The sequence below is a fragment of the Peromyscus eremicus genome, chromosome 1 (assembly GCF_949786415.1).
Source record: "Peromyscus eremicus chromosome 1, PerEre_H2_v1, whole genome shotgun sequence".
In the NCBI taxonomy this organism is placed as follows: Eukaryota; Metazoa; Chordata; class Mammalia; order Rodentia; family Cricetidae; genus Peromyscus; species Peromyscus eremicus.
In genome coordinates this window covers 16,738,812-16,752,964 of record NC_081416.1, presented here as the reverse complement: position 1 = coordinate 16,752,964, position 14,153 = coordinate 16,738,812, and the positions used below count along the sequence as shown (strand labels likewise).

General features: G+C 53.2%; 1 protein-coding gene across 17 annotated transcripts in view; it reads left to right on the top strand.

Moving 5' to 3' along the window:
• Window positions 1–1,402, top strand: part of Btrc (beta-transducin repeat containing E3 ubiquitin protein ligase) — a 177,950-nt gene extending 176,548 nt beyond the window's left edge. For all 17 annotated transcript variants that reach the window (XM_059257335.1, XM_059257258.1, XM_059257310.1 and 14 more), the window contains one exon: window positions 1,075–1,402. Coding sequence is in view for 1 of the 17 variants with exons in the window: in XM_059257320.1 (XP_059113303.1) it covers window positions 1,075–1,122 (48 nt within the window). In the remaining 16 variants the exon portion in view is untranslated. The remainder of the gene's footprint in view (window positions 1–1,074) is intronic.
• The last annotated feature ends 12,751 nt before the right edge of the window (window positions 1,403–14,153 follow it).

Below are 14,153 nucleotides of genomic sequence, written 5' to 3'. Positions count from 1 at the left end.
TCTTCCGGAGGGAGTGCGCAGGCCTCTGGGGTTTCCCCTGTGTCTCTGCTGTTGTAGAAGACACAGCTGGTCCATCATTCCTCAGCTCAGTCGCACTGGCTGTGTGCTCTGGGGCTTGTCAATTCACCAACTGTTCTATCCTGATGAGTGAAATGAGGAGGCTAGAACCTACCTCACAGGCCAAGTTCTTAGTCCTCACATGTCATGAGCCCTTTGTGAAGGTATCCATGGTTAGTGTGCCTTGTCTGCTCTTTTCGCCAGTGTTTGGGTTTTTTCCAATGTAATAGTATTTTGCTATTGGGGTGGGGGCTTCTAGGTATTGAGTACCTGGCCTGGCTCATGCTAAACACATGTTTAACCATGGAAATGTGCTTCTGACCCTCACTGTTACTGTCTCCCCAACTTGGTTTACATCTCTTTCTCCTCTCACTGCTGAAACAGGCATCCCTTGAGAAGCTGGCTCAGTCTTTTATGACTCATCTATGCTCTCTTCTTGGGCTATCTTATCTTTTTCCATGACTTTAGCTCTCACTTCAACAGAGATGACTAGCAAATTTTTATCTTCACTATCACCCTCTGCCTTAATCTCCAGGCCACATTTCCAACCACCACCTACACATCTGTCCTTGAAGAGACCAGGAGCACTATCAGTGTCTCCATACACAGTTCCTTAAGCCAGGCCCCAGCCAGCTTCTGGCCAGTCCACACTTCTTACAGAGATACCACTGGGCTCCAGGACAGTCAGGCAGAGCCTCGGAGCCCCATCCCTACCTGCTCTGCTGTTCCAGGCAGCGGGGGACAGTATGGCATCGTTCCAGCCATTGTTCACTCTTAGATCTTAGGATATCAGAGTGCCTCTGCACAGAGCCTCTGTACCCTGAGCACAGCACTAAGCCCTGTCCTTTGTGTAAGTCCCCAAGGAGACTGTGACAGAAGCACTCTGTGGGCAGGGAACAGCCCTTGGGAAGGACCCCAAGCCTTCCTCATTGACAGCCACATGAACATTCTTTTTGTCTTAGAGCAAGTAAAAATTACTAGGAAGGGCTAATGACTGTTGGCTGTGTTTCCACACAGGGCTCGTTAAGGTTGCAGTATTTAACATATCTGCCAAGACCAGGATGAACAACAACAATCACACTCCTACCCGGATTCCCCGGATGGGTCAGCGAGGCGCAGGGCTTTGAGACTCCTGTTGGGACACAGTCGGCCAGCAGCTGACCAGGATGGTCTGCTCGGCACTCGGCTGCCACAGTGCTGCTATCAGAAGATGTCTTTATCTTGTGTGAATGATTGGAACTTTTAAGACTCCCTTCCCGTTCCCTCCCTTCCCTCTGCACCTGTTTCTCTCCCATTGGGTTCCAGACAAAGATGACTTATAAATATATTTAGTGTTTTGCCAGAATCTCTCTTGCTTTGCCATCAAGCAGAAGAACTAGTTTCCCCATCTGGCCCACTTCTAGGGGACAGGGGCTGCAGCTTCCAGGCAAAGAATGCCTGGCCTCTCCCTGTTAACTGCAGGAGTGTCCAGCACCTGGCCAGAGCAGTCGGGCCACTGCGTGGGAGGAGACAGCTGCCTGCACATCTTAGAGGAGAGAGGGACACACACTGGAAGATCTGTACCTGCTGCCTCCCTCCCCTGTCTGGGTTTCTGTCCCTCTTGCCTCCTCTCCTCCTCCATCTTCAGCCTGAGAAGGTGTGTGAAGTGTCCTCATCTAGCATGAGGCGGATCACCTAGAAAATGTGACACTCAGGATTCCGAGTTTGAGTGTATCCTAATTTCCAGGCTTTTGCTGCAAGTGACCCCCGGGGCAGCAGTGATTCATGAACATGACGCTCATCATATCTGCAGCTTTCTCTCCTCCTCCTCCTCCTCCTCCTCCTCCTCCTCCTCCTCCTCCTCCTCCTCCTCCTCCTCCTCTTCCCTGTGCCCAGGGGGAGGGACAGGAATGTCCTGGGCGCCATCAGTGGCTGCGTTTGCTCTGGACTCAGCAGTCTTCTTGGTTCCATGTAGAGTGGAAAGGAGCTGCTGATTGCATTTCCTCTCATTAACAATTAGATGTGTAATAAAAAGCATTGTGCTTCATCTTAAATCACTGGCAAGGCTTGGCCTGCAAAAAGGCCTGGAATGGCCAGCACCAGGCTGGTTATCACCGCACTTTGTACCGTGGCTCACATCTGTTTCCTGGATTGAGCCAGAAAGCACCCAGGCACCCGTAACACTTAAGCTGAGCACAACAGCTTAAGAGAAGGTCAGGAAAAAAGCTGGTTCTCTGTTTAGGTCAGGAACTGTCAGTCTAACCATCTCAGCCTTGCACTGCAGACCCTTCTGCTTCCCCAAAACCCAGTATCTGCAGAAAGGCAAGGCTGCCAGAGGGGATCAGGGTGAAGCTTGGCACACAGGGTTACTAGTAAGTGGGAGCTGCCTTCTCTTCCTTGCCTTCTCCCTGCTTTATTTTGCTGTCCACTTTCCCTAGCAGTAAACTCTGGCAGTCAGTGAAAACATTAGCAACTGGACTTCTCAAGGGCAGGGTTAACCTGGCCGTGTGGAAGGCAAGACTGGGCCTCTGCCAGCAGGCTCCAGATGCAGAGGCTCATGGGCAAACCTAGGAGAACTTGAACTGAGAACCAAGTCACTTTCCTCAAGCATGCATGGACCCGCCAAGGGGTGGTTTAGGCATCCTTTGGGGTCTGGGGCCACAGGACAGCCTCCCTTGCTTTTCCCTTGGAAACCAAGAGTCAGACTCTCATCGCTGTTCCCAACCACACATTGGAGCTTAAAAAAGCCAACTGAACCAGCTGCTATAAAAATAGAAATGGGGGCCAGTCACAAGTGACCTACAGCCAGCCCACCGTCACTTCAGCAGGAGAGAAAAGGAACATCTTCTTTCTCTGGTTTGCAAGTCGTCCCTTACCCAACGTGTCCCCTGAGTGAAAGCCGTTACGTGCTGAGTCAGGTCGTGTGTGTTCAGTTTGCCTTTTCCTGTGTAACCACGATCTCAAGTTATATCTAAGAAATCTCTCTCCATATACATTTCTCCTTCCCCAACCACCTATATGCTACGGAGTCCTCCAGGTAGCCGATCTGAGCTCCTGTCTGTTCAGGTGACTATTAATAGTAAAGGACTTTGCTGAAAATCAGGTCAGATGTTAAGAGACCTAAGCTGCTTCAAGAAATGGTCTAGTGGCCATAACTTGACTAGCCCTTCAGTGATGTGCTGCTTTAAAAAGTAGGAGCAGGAGAACATCTGCCTAGTGTCTGAGGCCAGCCTGGGCTGGATGCCAAGGTTAGTGGGGATGTGGTTACCTGCAGACTCGGTGGTGCTGGGACTGTGCTCTCCTTCCCCGTTCAGCTGAAGGTGCAGCTTGGAAGCCAGTTGAGAAGTGTGGCCACCCACTATACTTGGGCTCGGGTGGACCCTGCACATTCAAGCCCGTAGCTTGGTTAAGCTTTTTCTCCAGGTTGTCCTCTACTGCTGATGGAAATGGGAATGCAGTTAAGTGGTCTGAGAAACTTGAATCACTCACATTTCTCAGCTCTGGGGGTCATTTACCAGTTCATTGTAGAAGAAACAATCAGGTAAGTGGAAGTTCATTTCCAGAGAAGGTAAACCCCACTTACCATCTCTGCATGATTTCAGTGGGAATTGATTATCAGCAGTCCCCAACTGGGCGAGAATAAATGTAAAGTTTGACCTTTTTAAAAAGAAAAGAGAAACAAAGAACATCTCAACACATTTAAAGGAATAGTAGACAAGAAGCTGCAAGTGCCCTGTGGCTCTGAGATGAGTGTCCCCATGGTCAGTCAGTCTCTCTCTCTCTCTCTCTCTCTCTCTCTCTCTCTCTCTCTCTCTCTCTCTCTCTCTCTCTCTCTCTTTTACTAAAATCTACTTTCCAATGTAAGCCTCGAAAGACCTCTCCTACAGACAGCTGGAAGCCTTCTTAGGCAGATGAACATGTGCACAGGGTACCCTGCTGGAGAATGTGACCTCTGTGTCACACTGGTGATGTCTGGGCAAGGCCAACATGCCTTGCTGCTTTGTGTGTGTGTGTGTGTGTGTGTGTGTGTGTGTGTGTGCACTCGCAATGCTGCTGTGTGTGTGTGTGTGTGTGCACTCGCAATGCTGCTGTGTGTGTGTGTGTGTGTGTGTGTGTGTGTGTGTGTGTGTACGCACTCGCAGTGCTGCTGGGAAGATCCTTTCCCTTGAAGTGCAGTTAGAAAGTGGATGTGAATTATGGATGGGAAGCCTTTTACACTTGTCCCTTGGCTAAATTCTTTCTGATTTGTCCTAACTTAGAGACAGAGACTGTTTGGAACTCTGTTGACAAGTAATCAAGTCTGGCCCTTGTAGCTTAATTTTGGAACTGGAAATGACATTGAGACTCCTAAATCATTCTGTAAGAAAAAGAAAGAAAGAAACATTTGTTTTTAGTGATCCAAAGCTGAGGAGAAGGCTGCCTGCACTTGTCCACTCACCTTCTCCTGCTGGCTTCCAGTCTGAGAGGCCGGGCTTGATCTCCTCGCTTAGTGTTTGACTAGAGCAGAGAACCCTGAAAATGATTAGGCCCGTGGTGTGGTGATTGTCTTAGCATCTCCCTTTTGAGGTAGGTGGTGATTCCTTCTGGTCCTGAATCTGAGCAGGCTCACCCGGATTAGTGCAGGCCCACAGGCTAGGTGCAGATGTGTTCCGAAGTATCGGGTAGAGTGAGGCATGCAGGTACCCAGTCACTGTGACTGCAGTCCATGTGGGGGTGATTGGTTTACAGTGTAACTTTGGTCCACACTAATCTCCATCCCCATTCAGTTAAACTCAGCCATTTCGGATGCACCCAGAGACTTCCAGTAGGATCAGTCCTAGGAGTCACACACACACATGGTCCTGGCAGTGCAGAGCCCTTTTAACCACAGCACAGTCGGTACCAGTGAGGCGGCATCTCAGGGGAATAAAGCTGAGGAGAGAGACCAAAGCAGCAGGACTGTGGCTGCCTGCTTGCGGGCAGAATCGACTGCATTGCTGCCCAGAAACTCTGACACTGGCAGCCCTGTCTCAAGACAAAATAACCCGGTGCCTGTGGGCTGACATTCCCTGGAGGCAGCTGACTTCCCAAATAGGTACTTCCCAACAAACTGTTAGCTGGCTTAGCTTCTGAGTGTGTGTTGGGGAGGGGGTTGTGGACAGAGATGATGTGCGTTATCTCCCCTCCTGAACCTTCCCCTTGGATGCTGAAGGAAAAGTCCAACAGGTTAGATCTCTGGGTACCAAGGAAGCTGATACCTTCCCAGAGCAGTGATCCTTGAGCCTTGGCAAACTCACTGAGGGTTTCAGTGACTCCAGTGGGGACAGGCCTGGCAGCAAGTGTGAGCCGGGGTGAGTGCTTTTGGTGGTTCGCTTTTCCTAGGCTCTGCAGTGCTGACTGCTTTCATTTTTGTGATTATGTTCTGGTGATGTGTAGTCAATGTACCAATATGTTCACAAGCTAGCACCATGGTAATAGTGTGTTTGCTTTTTTAACTGTTTGGGGGAAAGTCAATGACAAATACAAGATTAAAGTGAATTTTCTAAGTGTCTTCTCTCTTTGACCCAACATCATATGGATGTGAGTTTTCAGTATACAGATCAAAGAACTATACGGTAGAATATTTCTTTGATGAGACAACCAGGTCAAGAGCCAGATGTGACAGCACATGGCACTGATTCCAGCAGGGGGGCAGAGGCAAGTGGGTCTCTTGAGTTCCAGACTGGTCTGGTTTTCATAGTTCTGGGCCAGCCAGGCCTGTGTAATGAGACCCTGCATCAAAAAAACAAACCAAGGTCTAGCTAGTTGTGCACACTGGACTTGGGAAGTTGAGACAGGAGGTTCTTGAGTTTAAGGCCACATGGCAAGATCCTACCTTAAGAAGGTAGGGGAAGAAAAAACCAGGACTGAGTGTTGTAAACGGAGAGTCTCGGCATACAGGTCATTGGGTGCTGGGTCGTGTTGAAGCGACAGTGAGGTCTGACTTGTATTTGACCCACCACAGCCCCATCCTGGACCTTGAATTTGAGCTTTCCTCTTCTGTTGGACGGAGGCCGCTCCGCCCCATCACTTGTTCACTCCCAAGTTCCCTAGCCTTCAGGAGCATTGCCAGAGAGACTCACAAGTCACTTGGGGAGCCCCTCTTCTCCCCCAGGACCAGTATCACGGAAATAAGCACAAGATGAAGGCTGCGGCAGGAAAGGACTGCCTTCTGCTGCCCTCTGCTCTGTGATGACCCCAGCAGGACTCTTGTCAGAGCTGATTCATCTGTGGGTTGAAAGCTTTATAGAAAGCTCTAAGCTTCTAGTGTAGGCTTCCTCAGCTGTGGCCTCACTGTCTGTCTTACCTGGATAGTCACTGTGCTCCCTAAGGTAGCCTTGGCCAGTGGTCAATGTCACCAACTTCCACTGAACTTAGAGAGTGGCAGTGTAAGGACACCTCATCTTATGCAGGTCTTCAATGCCCACAGCCACATCTGCTCCCTTAACAGGCAGCACCCCAGAGAGTTGGGGGGGGCGGGGCCGGCAGCAAAGATCCCTCTGCAGCTATCTACCAGCAGCTACTAGATGAGGCCTGACCAGCCTGACTCCTAAGCCCAGGACAAAATCGAAGGCCGTGGGCCTAGGCTTCAAGTGCAGTGTCAGCCCTGTCCCCAGGTGAGGAAGGTGCAGGGCCTGTTCCAGGAGACAGCCCTTGAGCTACCCTCCCTAAGGCTAGGCTCTGGTCCCTCTTCCCTTTAAACCTAGGGCTGGGTAGCCATCAGCAATGACTAAGAAGAGAGTTTGCTTCTTCCTGATTGGCTCTTGCCAATTAAGAGCATTTTATTAGGCTGCTAATTAAAGGCACTTCGTTAGCAGCAGGAGAGGCCGGGTGGGTGCCTGGTGAGATGGAGCCGAAGCCAGGAGAAATTGTTTTCCTCCCCCATGGAAGCAGAGCCTCTCTGAGGCTGTCGGTCCCCCAACCTTTCCTGCTGCGCCTACCACACCCCTTGCTTTCAATTAGTGGCTCCGAGGGGAGTGAGGTCATTACCAAGCCCAGGTCCAGAGCCCCCACCACTACCTCAGGCCACAGGAGGCCCTTAGGAGCTGTCCAGGTCCCCAAGCAGCCCAAGGGAAGGTGCTCCTTTACTCTCCATGCCTCTAGTGAATGTCATGCGATCCACATGACTGAGTCTGCCCCCAACAGTCACCGAGTAGAAGACGGGATGACAGTTGACCACATAACTTTTCCTCACCAAAAGGCTCGTGTTGCATGTGGCATGATTTCTATCAGGAAGAGACTGTCCCTAACACCATAGATAGAGCCTCCGTGGGCCCTGAGTGGGTCCAGGTGGAGGGACTGGTGGCTGTGGGAATTTTGTGGGGCTCTTATTTCAAGAGCTGGGAAGAGAACCCGGGGCCTTGCACATACCGGGCAAGTGCTGTAGCACTGAGCTGTGTGCATAACTGTGTATAACCATGTAGCCATGTGCATAACCCCGCTTCTTGCTCAGATGGCCCTAATGGCCCAGCTAGGCTTTGGGCGAGCCTTTCCTTCCTGCCAGAGAGCAGGACTTGGCTGTGACCTGGCGCATGGGGGCTGGCACACAGGGTCATCAAGGACATCCACTCTCCAGAGCTCTCCTCACCTCTTCACTTAGCTGCAGAATTAGCACCAGGCCAGGCTGGGAGGGCAGATTTATGGCTGGGCCCGCCTCTCTCCATTTAACCCGAGGCCGGCCCAGGCTCCAGACACTAAATTAGATTTTTGACAATTAGAGAGACTAATGGGCACACAGCCATCCCCAGAGCCAGATATCCAGCAAGGCCTTCCTATAATATCCACCACTGGCTCATCACCCTCCCCCACCATCCCTCCAGTCTCCCATGAGGTGGCATCTCCTGCTCCACGCTCTGCACTCTGGAGGGTCACCTGCTTCCCCCTCTCATTCCCTGGCCCAATGCTGGTTGGCTCTGGTCCTTTGCTCTACTGTCCAGTCTTTCTTGCCTTCAGATTGCCTCCCTCCATCCCCACCTTTCCCAGGCCCATCCATCTGTGATCTGTCCCACCACCAAGAACAGACTGCAAGCCCCTTGAGGGCAGGGCCTGCACTGTGCCCTGTCTCAATCCTGAATTTAGTTCAGCACCCCACAGTGCTTGCTAAGTATCACCCAAGCTCCTGTGTCCTTTCCCTCCGTCCTCCTGAGCCCCTGGATTGCCATGACTCCCGTGACCTTACCCTCGGGACCTTGGGCTGGGTCCCCTTTCCTGCTGGGCCCTCTGGCCAGCCTTAAGCTGGGTGGTAATGAGATTGCAGTAAGTGGCACTGGGGGGAGCTGCTCACACTCACTCAGGCAGACTCATAGCTCTGTCAGGCTGATTGGTCCTGAGTGGAGGCACAAACGGCCCCCCATGGACACGCTGAGATTGGTTATAAAATTACAAGCATTTGTCCTGCTGTCAGTGGTCCCTCCCTCCCCTCTGCCTGCCTGCCAGTTCCTGGCTCCCCACCCATCCTCTCTCCCCTGGGGCCAGTCCCCACACCCTGAAGAACTGGCTAGGGGCCACCACAGCATATAGGACTGAAAGGCTGAGGCCACCAACTCTCCACTACCAACTAACTGTCCATCAGGATGATCACAGCTCTGGCTGGTCTCAGATGACCTCATCCTGTGCTCAGGCTTCCTAGTCTCTGAATGGGGTGGGGCCCCAGATAAACAGGTCTTAGAGCCCTCAAGAGAAGAAACAGGGTCTCGGTGCACCTCCATGGGACAACCAGTGTCCTCTGCAGAAGGGAGGAGTGATGGGTAGCAAGGGCCTGCTGTACCGAAGGAGGAAGCAACAGAAGCCAGAGTGGTCAGTGGAAGCCATCTCTCCTCCGTGCAGGTGGCCAGTCAGCTACCTAGTTACCGGAGCTCTCCAACCCCTACCACCCCTCCTGTGGTCGCAGGAGTCTGGGCCAGACCAAAGGCCAGCATGGCCAATAGAGCCTTGCTGTGCTTTCTCACAGCAGCTCAGTCCCCGGGCCAGATCTCTGCGTACACCCGTTGAGCCTGGGTAAGAGCCTAGATACCCCCCGCATGTGCTCCTGGAAATTTCAAACAGCCCTTGGGGCCTCTTGTAGCCTCAGGTATCCCTGGGGGCTCTCAGTTGGGCTTACAATGATTTACTCCTCTCTTCTAACTGCAAGGGCCCTTGTCTCTAGGGTCCTGGCCTCAAGATCTACTGACCAACCTTGATATTCCAGCCAGACCTTGGTCCTTGTCTGTATCCCCAGCTACAGCCTCGGTCCCAATCCAGATGTCCCAGGAGCCCTGTAGTCAGCCTGGCTCCTCAGCTCCAAGGGGGAGCTTATGGAAGCAGCAGCTAGCTGCTGGCCACAGGGTGCCTTCCTGCCACTCATCATCCATTCTCAGCCCAGGATGTATTTGCTGTCATATCTTTAATTAGGGTGGTGATGGCTCATTGTCCACCAACGGTGATGGAGCAGGGCCTCCTGTTAACTATCATCCCTGTCCAGACCCCCAGGTCAACTCTCCTTCTGCTTTGAGGGTGAGAAGGGAACCAGAGAACCAACTCTCTGTCCTCTGAGTCCCAGGCCCGGAGTAGGCACAAGATCCGATGCCCTCTTGGATCCCTGTGAGTTCCCAAAGTACTTGAGAGACCTGATACCTCCACCCAGGGCACCTACACAGAGGCTGCAGGTCTAGCAGCCAGCAGATGTCTTCTCTGTCCAAACTGGCCAGATACTGCCGTCAGACTGACCACCCCCACCGCAACACAGGTGCCACACCATGGTCCCCAGACACAGCACATTAAGCCTCAAAATTCCCAGCTTGGTGGCCGGAACTCCCTTAGTGATTCATGGCCTTTGCCTAAGGTGGGATCCTCCACTGCCCTTACATGTACACTTAGGGCCACCGGGTCTGACTCTCTAGCCCCAGGGCTCAGATGGTAGATGTGTTCCTCCTCCCTGGAGGCCACAGGAGGCCTTGCTAGACAGGGGCTGAAGGTCCTGGGACAAACACAAGGCCTTCAAACCCCTAGAAGGCTGTAGTACCACGAACTCAATTCTGGGTTAAACCCACAGCTTGGCATTTACTAGCTGGGTGACGCTGGGTGAGTTCCCTGACCTCACTTACAAAATGGGAATAAGAGGAGCATGCTACCACATATAGGAGCCATGAAAAAAAAAAATCACCCAGAGGCTGGGAAGGGTGGTTCACACCTTTAATCCGAGCACTAGGGAGACAGGGGCAGGTGGATCTCTGTGAGTTTGAGCCAGCCTGGGCTCCATAGTAAGACCTGTCTCAAAAGCAAAAATTAAAAAATAATAATAAAGCACCCAGGCTTGTGGTGCCCATGGTAGAGAAAGATGGGGTCTAAGGCTCCATGGGGATCCATCCCCAACACAGCCAGGTTGATGGGCACCAGGAACTGGGAATGGATTCCCCATAGTGAGAGAATAAGGGCCAACTTCAGGAACTGAGGAATGGGGAAGTCTGGGACAGGTTGGAATACCTCACAGATGGCGGAGGCGCTGCTCCAGAGGCCTGGCTAGCCTGTCAGAAGCCTGTCCACAGCTCTGCCCTGTGTGTGTGGAGCTAGGGCAGGCCATGGGGAGAAAGCGGGCCGCCCTGGCCTGATACAGAGGGTGGGGCTTAGGCAGGAGAGCCCGTGCCTGTCAAGGGAGCTGGGCTCTGAGATAAGACCGTTGAGGAGGGTGGGGCATGGAGGTGGGTGCACTGTCTCCCACTTCCAGTTTAAGTCCCAGATTATTCTGCCCTTCCCCACAGAGCCTCTCTCTTGCCAGGGGTGGGGCCCCCAGAATCTCTCTTCCCCAGTGACCCTCTGCTCCCTGCAGGGACCCTCTCAGGGTGATGAGGAGGCCCAGGCTGGAGGGAAGAACTACCTAGCGGTAAGTATGCGCAACATTACATATGTATATTGGAGAGTAAATAACCCCAAAAAGCGCCTTGTAAATAGACTCCGAGTTTATCCTTTATTAATGAGGCACCGAGTGTCCCGCTGTTTTAAAGCAGCGAGACTTTCATAATATCAAAACCTAAATTACACTTGCGTCTCTCATCCCAGGGACGGGATGAGCAGAGCTGTGGCGGCTGGGACTCTGCTTGCAGAGTGAGTAAGCAGGAATCCTTCCCTTCTCCTGGGACTGGTTGGTACCTTCTGGCTGGAGAGAGGAGAGGAGTACATGTGTGCACACATGTACACATGCACACATGCTCACTCACACCCAGAGAGCGTCACAGTCACGCCTCAGGATACAGTGTGGAATGCATGGTCCCACCGGCCTTTGTGCCTGGATTGGACTCTGTAGGTCACTCCAGGCTCAGGGGCTTGAGGGACAGGATTGGGCCCGAGAACTTACAAGCTCTGAGAGGACATCACTCCCCATCTCTCAGATTGGGCTTCACATAAAGCGCCATGACACCCCTCCCTCTCCCCACAAGCAGATTGCCTGGTGGTGGTCATGGATCAGAGGTGCATGCAGTGTCGAAGAGAGTGACACTGTTGATGGCCAGGACAACTAGTTCCTCTATAGCAGTGGCTCTCAACCTGTGGGTCATGACCCCTTTGGGGGCCAAATGACCTTTTCACAGGAGTCGAATGTCAGATATTTACATTAAGATTCACAACAGTAGCAAAATTACAGTTATGAAGTAGCAATGAAAATAACTTTACGGTTGGGGGTCAGCACACATGAGGCACTGTGTTAAAGGTGGCAGCGTTAGGAAGGTTGAGAGCCACTGATCAGTAGGCATGGCACCATATCTTCTGTGCAGGCCTCGGAGGTCCAGCCCCTATCAGCTCCCAGGTCAAGATCGAGCTCTGAGCGACACCAACCCTGCCCTCACAACATGCTTCTAGCACCCAGCCTGAGTAATGTGGGCCAGGGCCTGGGTTCTCTGAGTCACCCTGTTCCCGAGGCCCCGAGGGGCCCGTGAGGCCAAGGTGGGCAGGTGGGCAGACGGACGCGGTGTGGCAGGATTTACAACCTGGGCTGGCCAGGCTTCTGGTGCTCTGGTGGGCGTCATGTCGAATCTGCCCCATTATATGGACAGTTGAGTTTAATAGTCATTGTGTGATCACTCCAAGCCCGGCAAAGATGGCGGGCCACACCCCCTCCACGCAGCCACCGGCTCCCCAGCCACACGGCCCATCCGTACAGTAAATTAAAAATATGAATCACTTCTCCCCACTGCCTCCCCAAACGCTCATCTTGTCAGCCTCTATGTTGCCTTCATTTGTATTACCTTAATTTAATGTTAATTATGGTCTTCATTTACAAGGAACAAGCCAGACCTGCTCTGCCAAGGGACCTTCCCCCTCCCCCACCCGCCCAGGAGGGAGAGGCCTAGGGAGAAAGGGAATTTGGGGGGCTGCATAAAAAATCGGGAGGGGAGCCAAAGGGAGGGTATGAGATGAGATCTGGGCCATCAGTGCCTGGTGACCTTTCTGGGAGGGACTTGGGGGACCCCCACCTCCCCACATGCCCTGTCCTCAATCATTTATCCATTCAATAGCTACTTATTGAGCACCTAATATGTGCCAGGCAACCAGAGAGCAGTGAAATGGGGGAGGTGTCTGCCTAATAAGGGCTAATGGGGTCCCCTCTGCCCCCCTGAGGCAGCGTCAGGAAGACAGACACAGTCCTGCAGGGAGTGGCCTGGCACCTGGCCCACCAGAGGGCACAGAACATAACAGTTTTCCTTTCCTCCAAGCTCCTCTGCTGGCTATCTGTAGCACCCTTCCACCAGTCAGCCTTGTACCGCTTCCAAATGGGAAGTTCTTTTGGCAGTCTTTACTGAGTCTCTCTTGCTACAGATCAGTCTAGGCTCAAAGCTTGAGTGGAGCCAGGAGTGGAAGCGACTCTCTGGCCACATACACTGTTTCTGGAGGGCTTAGAGGAGGAACCCATTGTCCTGGCAACCCCAGTTACGCTGTCCTGTCCTGTGGTCTCTCCCGAAGTCTTTAGGTCTGAGGAGTGCAGGAGGCCTGAATGTGACCTTTTGGTCATTGCTGGGCTGACAGTGAGACACAGCCACATGCGGGTCTGTAGAGCCCGTGGGGGTGTCAAACAAGTCCACAAAGGAAGCTGGCGGAAGGCCACCTGCACTCAATCTCCCCCCCCCCCCCGCAAAGCTGCGGAAGCAGATCTGCAGCTGGGAACATCTGCCTGACAAGCCCCTTCTGCACAGGCTGTTATGCGTCCATCTCTAAGGAGTTCTGGTCCACAGACAGACCCGTGCGCCCCCCAGGGCCCATGTGCCCTCCCTCAGGTTTCATGTGTTAGTGTGTATATGCAGGAACGCGTGTCCAGCAGGCCCATGTGCGTGTGCCCCCTCCCGCTGTCAGCGGCGCTGATGACATTGGCAGAGGAAAGTGATGACAAATGCCCGTTATCAGCGAACGAGGCCGATGACAAATGGGCGGGCGCCCGAGCAGCCCCATTACGCTGTAATAACAGAAGATGGATGGCCTGGCGCCCCCCACCCCACCCCCACCCACCCGCGCCGGTAACGGGAGCCGATCCGGCTCCGCCCGCCGGGGAGGGAGCCGCGCTGCGGCCGCCCGCTGCCAATCCCGGCCGGCGGAGACGCCCGAGCCCCAAGCCGGGAGACCACGCGGCCGCCCGCGGCGGAGGAACAAAGCGGCGCGCTCAGCGGGCGCAGGGGGCGCACGGGGCGTCCCGCCTGCCAGGACACGCAGCTGTGCACACACATGGCCGGCACACGCGCCAGCCGCCTGTGTCCTTGCACGGTGCACCTGCGGCTCTTGTCCAGGCACAACCCCAACCACGCAAGGCCAGGCACACACGCGTCCTTTACTGCCTTGCATAGGCTTACGTCTGCCACATGGATCTGGGTATACAGTTACCAGCATAAATTCACTCACAGAGCCACATGTACCACCTCGGATTCATGCACATTCCTGCAGAGACCGTTTACAAGCTGGGAGAGGTAGTACACACCTGTATTGCCAGCAGTAGAGAAGCTGAGGCAGGAGAATGGAGAGTTTGATACAGCCTGGGCTTTAGCCCGACCCAGTCTAAACAAACAAACAAACAAACAAACCAGGAAAGGGTGTGGGGAATGTAATTTCGTTGGTCCAGTGAGTGTTAGCCTAGTATTCATGAA